This window comes from Rhipicephalus sanguineus, chromosome 11 (genome assembly GCF_013339695.2).
Source record: "Rhipicephalus sanguineus isolate Rsan-2018 chromosome 11, BIME_Rsan_1.4, whole genome shotgun sequence".
NCBI classification, from domain to species: domain Eukaryota; kingdom Metazoa; phylum Arthropoda; class Arachnida; order Ixodida; family Ixodidae; genus Rhipicephalus; species Rhipicephalus sanguineus.
The window spans coordinates 63,496,246-63,506,602 of NC_051186.1; the positions used below are offsets into that span (position 1 = coordinate 63,496,246).

The window sequence follows — 10,357 nt, forward strand, 5'->3', positions numbered from 1 at the left end:
CGTTGACGTGGGAGAGAGGGGGGGGGGAGTTGAAGAACTTTACTGAGACCCCGAGGAAATGGATCATGCGCTTATGGGCTTCCTTGGCAACCAATACAAGTGCACTTACGAAGAACCCACTACGCTATAAATCATTGTAATGTTTGAGAAGTAGGGCAGCAGGCACTGTGCCATTTTTCGTCATTCTACGGAGAGCGTTGGCACCTGCTAAACGCATGTAAGGCATTATGCGCACTTTATTGATGCTGTGCCTGATGACGATGAATAATTATATCAGACAAAGCAGAATACAACTAGCCCGTGATCAGAAATATTTTGCCGCTTTAGTTACTCTGGATATTGCAAAAGCTTATGACAGTGTAGAACATGTTAAACTAATAAATTCGCTTACATACGTAGGGCTGCCACATTACTTCGTTGCATGGGTACACTCCTTTTTGAAAGACAGAAAGTTTTATTGCTCTCAATCTGATATATCTTCTTTAAATTATAAACAATCTAGAGGTGTTCCCCAAGGATCGGTATTGTCTCCATTGCTATTTTGTTTTATTTTATTAAGTACCATTCCTATTCAGCCGGGCGTACAGGTATATGTATACGCCGACGATATTGCATTTTTTGCTACAGCTGCAGATATACATACATTGTATCAAAACTTACCGATGTATATGAACACTCTTGAAACGTGGTTGGAAGGCATTAATTTGTCCTTGAACATTAGAAAAAGCGCAATTGTAATTTTCCCGCTCCCCGTTCAAATTTCGTTGCTTTATCGCCAAGACGTTATCCCGCAAGTGGAATCGATTAAGTATTTAGGGGTTATTTATCCTGAAAAACTTAATTGGGGTCCGCATATCGAAAATATGGCAGCTAAAGGAGCACGTGCGGTAGGGATGCTTCGTAGGCTCAGCAATAAGCGGACAGGATTACGACGTGATGTGCTGCTTATGATCTATTGCATGTATATTCGCCCGATATTGGAGTTCGGCTGCGTCTTGTTTTCTGGGGCACCTGCCTACAAACTTCGGCCATTAGTTCTTCTAGAACGCGAATCACTACGTTTATGTCTTGGGCTTCCTAAATTTGTTGCGAATAATATTTTATACAAAGAAGCGCGCCTGCCTTCTCTTACACGCTTTCACATCCTGACAGTACGTACCTTCCTAAAGATATATGCATCACCCCTGAGGAGGTCGCAGTATGTTTTTATTAATCAGCCGATGTCATTTTTTTAGCCATCAGTGGCCTAGATTACGGTGTCCACAAGTCATTTTCGCACAGAAACTCTTGGCAACATTACAAGTAAACCTTCGTGAAGTACTTGTGTCGAACAGAGCTGTGCACCCAATTAGAATACAATTCGACGACATATTTCCTAAGAAATCCAAAGACTTACCTAATAGATACATAAAGGCCATTTTGGAAGACCGTTTGTGAAACTTGGATACAAACATCGTAATAGCTACTGATGCTTCAGTTTGTGAAGAAAAGGCAGGAGTGGGAATTACATCATTATCTTTGGATTGGTCTTTCTCAATTCGTTTGCCTGATTTTACACCTATTTATCAAGCGGAATTAATTGCAATCATCCTAGCTTTACGTAAATTACCCTTATCTAAAACAGAAGTAGTCATTTTAACAGATTGTCTGTCTGTTTGTTCTTCATTGACGGCACCAAACACGTCATGTACCTTAGAAGTTTTTTATTCTCTTGTCCCAAGACATTTACGTTTTATTCGCTTGGTGTGGGTACCAGGTCACAAAGGTTTAACCCTCAATGAATGTGCGGACGCGCCTGCAGTTGCATCACGCGATGGTCCCATAATTTCTATTTTACCGACGTTGGCCTTTGTCTCTTCGGCGCGATTTGAAAAGTTTGCCACGTCGGTTGACCTTGGTAAATCTCCTTTGTCAGCATCCGAATCCCTTCACCTTGACTTTTCATGGAAAAAATCGATGGTGCTCCAGCAGAAGGGCAGAAATATCTATCACCAGACTACGATGCCGAGTTCCCCCACTGAACTTTTATCTGCACAGGTCTGGTCTGTCTCAGTCACATTTATGCCACCACTGAAACGAGAGTGAATCTCTGCACCACTTCTTTATAACATGCAGATTGTACAAAAATCAAAGAAAGAGACTGCTAGAGGAACCCCTTCGAAGGATGGGATTAAATTTGTCCCTTCCGATGGTTCTTTCCTTTTGTGCAATTGAATTGGGCCACAGCCACAGGAACATTTTCGAAGCCGTATGCGATTTTCTACGGGAGACAAAGCGAATTGCTTATTAGGTTATTTAATTTCATTTTATTTTTCATTCATACTGGCTTCAAATATATATATATATATATATATATATATATATATATTTTCCTAGCCTTGATTATTCGTGTGAGTTTTTCCTTACATATTGTTTTTATAAACATATTTGACATGTAAAACAATTTTATCTCAAATATAAGGTGCCGCCCGTTTCATGGCCGATCCCCCGCAGTGGGTTGCGCCAGGTTGCCAAGGTCCAACCAACCAACCAACTTTGTAATGGGTTAGAAGCATTCAACAACCTACTCGTTGCGCAATTCGCCTTGCGTGACGCCTGGTTACAGGATTCGCGTTGTGCGACGCTTGGTGCTTATTTTACTCTTCTACCACGCTATATTGCATTTGCTAATGTGGTTCTTTCCCGATATGAAGCCTGTATAGGACCTTTTTGCAAAGCAGTTTCAAGCACCGGCATGGCTCAGAGGTTGATTACTGGGCTCCTACGCGGAGGGCCCAGGTTCGAACCTCGTTCCATCGTGGAATTTTTTTCTTATTTCGTTTTTATTCTTATTTCGAGCGATACTGGTTACGGACACCGGCGGCGGCGGCGGACAACTACGGCGCCAAAAACGGCCGGTGAAATGATCTCATAACAGCTTTCGCTGTAAAAGAATTCCCTTCATTAGACAATTTGCAGACATTAAAAAATCTGTTTTCGTCGACCACACTGGTCACTACAATGGAAGGTACTTCTGTACGGTCTAAAAGAACCGCTTGCATTTCTGTGAATACTCAGAACGCAGCGTCAGCGTTTTAAACTGCTACACTTGGTTATAATCAGTCTATGGTTGTAATCAACTATGGTTGTAATCAGTCTTCACCTGGGGCTGCTCAAAGTAGCCCCCACACTTGAAAGACACATACATGGCACCAACATGCACGTTGGAGCAGCGGGAAGTGCGACTGTCTAGCTCTGAGGTGGCCGACCAGCAAGCATTGCTGTAAGGTAAAAAAATTGGCGAGTTGGAACATACTCATGATGGTCAGCGGAGACGAAACTCAGGACTATAAAATTGTGCCCGACTGATGTTCTGGTCGATCGAGAACCTAGTTCGAACAGGGGGCTAAGGCAAGTGGTGCACTTGACTAACGTTCCCCCAATAAATTATTCGTTTCAAGAAAGTCTTAACCGCGAAGCTGTTCTAGGGCTGGGCCTGATGGCAGATGAGTGTCGGCGTCGCATGTCACGCTCCGGTAAGCAAATGACTAAGATACACCCAGACGCAGCGAGCGATGGAAATTAAAATGATAGGTGTAACCTTAAGAGACAGGAAGAGAGCAGAATGGGTCAGGGAACAAACGGGGCTTAAGGATATCATAGTTGAAATCAAGAAGAAGAAATGGATATGGGCCGGGCACGTAGCACGTCGGCAGGATAACCGGTGGTCATTAAGGGTAACTGACTGGATTCCAAGAGATGGCAAACGCGCGAGGGGGAGACAGAAAATTAGGTGGGTAGATGAGGTTAAGAATTTTGTAGGTATAACGTGGCAGCAGAAAGCACAGGACCGGGTTGATTGGCGGAACATGGGAGAGGCCTTTGCCCTGCAGTGGGCGTAGACAGGATGATTATTATTATTATTATTATTATTATTATTATTATTATTATTATTATTATTATTATTATTATTATTATTATTATTATTATGAAGATACACCCATAGATGGCGCAACTGCCTCGGTCGCAGTGAAACTGCGGAGCGGTGAAAGGGCGGCGAGATCGAGCGTGAATAGGGCCTGAAGCCACGGCAGCAGGGGTAGGTGTCACTGGGCCTGCCACACGTCCTTTCCCTTTCACCTCTACTCCACAAATAACGCAATCACAGACGAAATCACAACGGAAACACATGAGAACCGCAGCTCGCTGTTTCTGCAATTTCGCACTGGGTAGAACTGGGGTAACTTATTTCTGTTCTCGTGTGTTCAAGTATTTGCGTTATGTATACTCCCGTCGTTTGCCGCGTCTTGTCAGGTTTCGGATGACCGGGAGCTCTACGAGGTACTCCTGGCATGGCGCCGGCTACTGGACGAGCAGGACTATATGGACGAGCGTGGCCGCATCCTCATGACGTCAGTGAGCCTGGCCCAGGAGCTGGCCGAGAGGGACTCCCTCTTCGCCCAGCCAATCGTAGCCCTGTTCGACCTTCTCGACGTCCACGTGCCACTCGAGGGTGGCCCGGATAACGTGACGCAGATCATGGCGTCGCGATACGCTCAGGTCACGCAGCAGACGAGGCTCGACACGCGCGCCACTCCCGGAATAGGCGCCGATGAGAACATCACTGGCGTACGCAGCACCGGGAAAAGGCACTGCAGTGGAGTCGCCAACATGGCATCGGTTAGTTCGTTGCATAGATTTACTCGTGATTAATTTCCTAACATTTTTTAAGTTTAAGACTAGGACACCTTCATGATAGTTTCAGGGCGTGCTTTGCTTGATAGGGGAAACAAAAAATGAATCCAACATACAGCTTTATCCAACAGAAAACAGGTCAGCTGCCTCATTGGGTAAAGATCACTTGCTACATGACGCCCTCGGGCAAAATGCATGTGATGGACTAGCTGCCTTAGCTATGAGTAGCACTGGCTAAGACTCCCAGAGATTATACGTAGAGAAATATCTCACAAAGTGGACGAGGAAGTACCTTCTCGGTAGCTCAATTGGTAGGGCACCGGATTAAAAGGTGCCCTACCAGGCGTAATTCAAAGGTCGTGGTTTCGGATCCCACCCATGGAATTGGCGTTTTTCGTTCAGCATAATTCACCTCAATTTACGTGATACTTACTACACTAAAGCTAAAGACAACAATTATTGTCCCCTATGATTTCCTTGACCTAATTGTCTCTCGCATTTATTTCGTTGTGTCTAATGATGTAACGAGTACCTTCATTGATAGAAGAAAAGGTAGTTATAAAGCGGTACTGAAAGATACGCATAACATGAAGCAAGCGCATGTTGCTCATGTTCTTCTGCAAGATGAAGAAATGAGTTCGAATTGTGGCGGTGCGCAGGGATCGTAAATTTTTAGCCGATAACAGTAACCGTGTGTCAAAAGCGGATGGAATCACAGATGAAAACGGCACTGTTGAGGCATTGTGATGAAAGCAACGAATCTTGCAGGCGTATACGATATGGTACGTGCGTGTTGTACAAAGCAGGTTATATCAGTATATCTGGAGTGGGCGCTCGTCCCGAAGAAGAGGTGAAATAAACATGCGACAAATGATTTATACAATTAAAATTACACCCTCTTTCTCTGCTTGTAGGTTCTCGTTATGTCGTGAGCCATCTATAAAAGCGTCTATGCAGACTTCGTCGCATTAGAAAGATCGAACATCGTAGAAGTATGCGCCGATTGGGCATTTTCGTCGACATACGCGTAACATCATAGAGCAAGATTTATCCCACCTGATGCAAATCGGTCGGCAGTTACTGTCCCCATTGTAACCGGTACAGCATATCTATTTCGAGTTGCCAATAGTGTTTCACTCTTATTCAGGATCCGTGGTTGAGCTGGAACCTCGGAGACTCAGAAAGCCCGCGACTCGCATCGAGACTCGTAGAAGTCGATCCACTGGCTGCACTCTTCACTCTCTGGGGCATGCCAGGAACGGTGTCTCTGTTCTACGGTGACGAAATCGGCATGAAAGATTCTCTGGACCAATCTACTGGACGTGTAAGTTTATTCGCTTCTAAAAAAATATTGTTCGAAAACATTCTTTCCTAAACAAACTTCATAATATTAAGGTGCAATTTCAGATGTGCGCGGCATTTCTCCTCAAACGCGGGATGCACTCACTGCATGCACCAATGGGCGCGCTCCGGACTGACCTCATGAATCGGGTGGCCGGTGACCCCGCCTACGGAGAACATTGTTCCAGTTCACGGACGGGACTATTTAGTTAGTGGCGGAGGCAAGCGGCTACCGCTGCTTCGGTCATCTCGGTGGGCCCTCTCCGGATTTATTAAATTCCATCCGACTATACTAAGGCAAACTCCTTAAGTGCTCAGTCTGATACCGCATCAGCTGTGGCTGAGAATGGCTACAGCCACGTTCTTCGCAGAGGATGTATTTGGGTATCGGTTTGCCGCCATTGTTCAAGCAGTGTATTTCCGAATACCCAGAGGAATGTTGACGACCTTTCAATAGCGTGAACAACATTATTTCTTTGTTCTAGCTGGTGGCAACTAGGTGAACAAAGGACGCTATAGACACTTTCAGGACGTTTTCTTCGAAATCGGATTCCCTTCCACAATGCATGGGCGTAAAAGGTGTGCTTACCAGCAGACGCATAATTCGACAGTTAGCAGTAACATTGCAATGTTTTCTACATAAATTTTCAGAGGTACGAATTCGTCACAGTGTCTCAACTTCAAGTATGGCAGCTCGTCTTATAAGATAAAAACATTTTCTTCTGCTCTGCAGCCGTTCCGGACGGGACAGCTGGGTCCCATGCAATGGAGTGACGCGACGCACGCAAACTTTTCCTCGCCGGCCTCGCGTCCGTGGATGCCAGCTCATCCAGACCACGTTATCAGGAACGTAGATAACGCCAGCGAGATCATCGACACACTGACCAGGGCCGCCGAGTTGAGGAGCAGCGTTGTGACGCTGTACATGGCGGGCGTGCCATCACATCGACACCGGCGGTGCAACACGAAGCTGGTGCGTAACTGCGGAGAGATCTTTGCCATGGAACGCTTCTACCCGCGTCGTGCTCGTTACGCCGTGGTTGCCAACTTTGCGCCAAGAGGAGTCACCAGCGACCTCTCCGACCTCGGCTTCGAAGGGAACGTGGTGGCCGGAACCTGTTCGAGCCTCCCGACACGAGTCAACTTTCGTGAGCTTTACTTGGAACCTGGTGAGGCTCTCTACGTGGAGATCACCAGTTGAAGGAGGGAAAGAAGACGTATTCTAGGTGATGTGACGTGACGATCACTCGGACATGCACGGCAATAGCTCTTCCATCGCTTGACGTGATCGCCGGACGTTATCATCTGGGCGGCATCATCCGAGTCGGACGCGATCATCTGAGCAGTAGCTGGACGTGATCATCCAAGCAACAGCGACTCGACGGCTCATTAGCGCCGAGAAGTGAGCTTCAAAACAACCGCTGGAGATAATTAAATCGGATTCTTTGTGAGGTGACTCGACCGTAATTCCACCCACTCCGAGCCTCAGTCCTCGATGTCAGACCATCGGTTTACGAGCAACTTGAACGACAGTGCACTATCTGAACACACGTATTTCATGTGGAATATGGTTGCTAGTGACGCGGCGTAGTGCACATTTTTTGACACGGTGTAGCAGTGCTCGTAAGACCTGACCTGTTTCATCACGTGTGCGTTTTTGGCGAGGGTTACTACAGAGTTCACACGTGTCATGGTGTGCTTGTTAACAGCCATTTGATGAAGACAGCGACCTCTAGTTAGACGTCGCGGCGATCAATCCCTTTTCTGTGCTGTGAAACAAACATCTTGGAGACCTCTTCCTGCGTACCAACCAACGTCAATGCCCTGTAAGGGGCTAAACGAAACAGCTCAGCGGACTACAGTGCGCGGGAACGCGAGTGTGTTGGATAAAAGGACCCCCTCTCTTGCTGTCAGCAATACTTCGAAAGGGACAATTGCAGTTCGATGCAACTGCTGGCCCTTTGCACTCTAATAATCTGCCCCGGATCAGATACCGACTTGAAAAAAAAAAAACATCGGAGCATCACCCCTTGATTCTTTAGCTTGATTTGTGTCACTCGAACGATTGCCGTGAAGATGAAAAAGGTTGACTTTGCGTCCGACACTAGACTTTTGCGACATACGAAATGTATGACTAGCACGAAGCGCTACCCCACTTCTCAGAGTAGACGGTAAAGGATCATGGAGATTGCGAAGTACCACGCATCATAAAGGCTAAAAGGGCTGTTTAACATGGCGATCCACTTATGAAATCAGCAATTGCAGATCCGGCATAAACATGTTGGCAACACCAATAAGTACTCGGGTACAGACTTCGGTACTTAACAATGTACTGAAATAGTTGTACTAAAATGCTGACAGCGTAAGCATAAAGTTAGGCTAAAAGGAAACAGGCTGTGGACTATTTAAACGGCAATACAGAATGTACAATTGAAGTTACTTTGCTATTAACCTCCTTAAAATAGATTTACAATGAGTCGAATGCTTGGATGTGGGTACTTAGAAGGCAGCGTTGTTCCGATAACTCAGGTATTGACGGTATAATTGAAGACGTATCTAACGGGTGAGATCTAACCTTCTACGTAGTAAGTACAGCAAAGGTCCTTGAAAAAATGCTTAGGAGGCGTTGACAGCCGCGTAGTACGGCAGCAAGCAGTTAGGAACCTGCTTTTTATCTGTGCATGTGGGCCATATCAAGTATCTACAACCCAATGCTTGTATGGTACTACAAGCAGTCAAAAGAGCTCTCGCATTTCGACGACGACGCTGAAATCCACTTCAAAGAAGTGTCCTCTAGCGGCGCTATTTCGGCGCATGCAGAGGCACGGCTATGTCAAGTGTCACGGATAACTCACGCAGTGCGTGGTAGGGACGACATAAGAGCAATCTTACGAACTTCTTAAGTTGAACTTGAGGAGTGAGACTCACATTTGTTCTTGTGCATCAGGTACGAAGGAGGCCACGGTTACTGTGTGATCTTCATTATATTACTGTAAAATTGGGCTTGTGTTAATTGCGTGTGCCAATATCGCCAAGTATTCGGATAGCGGAGGTATTTGCTGTGAACGACTACGGTTTAAACGCACAACCAGGTGTAATTGCGCATAGACAAGCTTCCCTAGTAGGCACAATAAGTGAATTGAGTCGAAGACCTGGTCTCTAGGTTACGTTTTATGTGGCATGTCTTTGGGATCAACGATATTAGAAAATGGAAGCTCGTAGGCAGGAACTTAGCTATGTGAAGAAAAAAGTAAGTGTTGGTTGAATCATTCGCAATATCGACTGGCAATGTTTCTTTTTTTTTCCTAAGAACATGTGATTCCACGAGGTAGTTTTTTGTTAACTTACATATGTTCAATCTGTTACAGGAATGATGTCCGTTCGAAAAATATTGTTCACAGAGCCCGTTTGTAGCATGTCCCGCCACTCATGTACTGAAAAATTAGATATGTTCTGAAAAAGTCGAAAGCACGCACTTTAGTTTTGCAAAAAAAAAAGAATTTTTTTTTGTTGTTGTTGGATCAAAGTCAACTTATGGAGCAATCACAGAAGCAAGACGTGTCAGTTTTAACGCAAGGCTTCCGAAAACGTTGGTTCTGCGATCAAGCAAAGGAAAATGTTTGGTTTCGTTTCTGGTTACGTTAGCACAAGTTCAACACCATATGCTGATAATCTCTAAGCCCTGTTTCGGAATTTTTATAAACGAACAGCCACCGAATAAACGGGAGAGAGGGGAATTTTTTTCTTTGTGCTTTCCTAACCAGCTGTTAAAAACGCCCATTGTACATACCTCTAACGAATGGTAAGCAGGAAGCCGTGTTCAGTGTGTCTACCTAATGCATTACATGAGTGAAGAGTGTAAGCCTTCGTAAATTGAGAGTTAGAGCCCACCGCACTCCTTTCAAACACTTCAGTATTGAACACAAGGCTTATTGTGTTAATGTGTTAATTTTCCTCTAACCAAACAAGTGCTGTCTGAATTCGCGAGAATAACTTGCAGAAATAAACGTTCTATTTATTGTAGAATGTTGGCTGATTGTTTCTGCCACTGCTTAGCTTTTACTGTGCAGTAGGTTGATCATATACGTATAACTGCCTTCACGAGGTCCACTGTATAGCACTTCTAACCTGCCCAGTACAGAGTTGCGCTGGTGTTGAATGAGACTAAAACGTTCTCAGTGAATAGAAAAATATTGTGTATAGAGAAGTGGCATGGACAAGCTGGTGTCATTTCCTGCCCCGTGCTTCAGTGACCTTAAGGTAAAGAAAATGTCGGTGATTACCACTGTCGATTTGCGGGAGCGAATTGGAAAGTAATGATCTATTGATTTTTTACGCTGTG

At 45.1% G+C, this 10,357-nt stretch overlaps 1 protein-coding gene across 1 annotated transcript in view; it reads left to right on the forward strand.

Annotated features, from left to right (window-relative positions):
• The window catches only part of LOC119373332 (maltase A2), a 70,468-nt gene extending 60,433 nt beyond the window's left edge, over positions 1-10,035 (forward strand). The window contains exons 5-7 of the mRNA XM_037643359.2: positions 4,294-4,659; positions 5,822-5,998; positions 6,749-10,035. Of these exons, the coding sequence (XP_037499287.1) occupies positions 4,294-4,659; positions 5,822-5,998; positions 6,749-7,216 (1,011 nt within the window). The 3' untranslated portion in view covers positions 7,217-10,035. The remainder of the gene's footprint in view (positions 1-4,293; positions 4,660-5,821; positions 5,999-6,748) is intronic.
• The last annotated feature ends 322 nt before the right edge of the window (positions 10,036-10,357 follow it).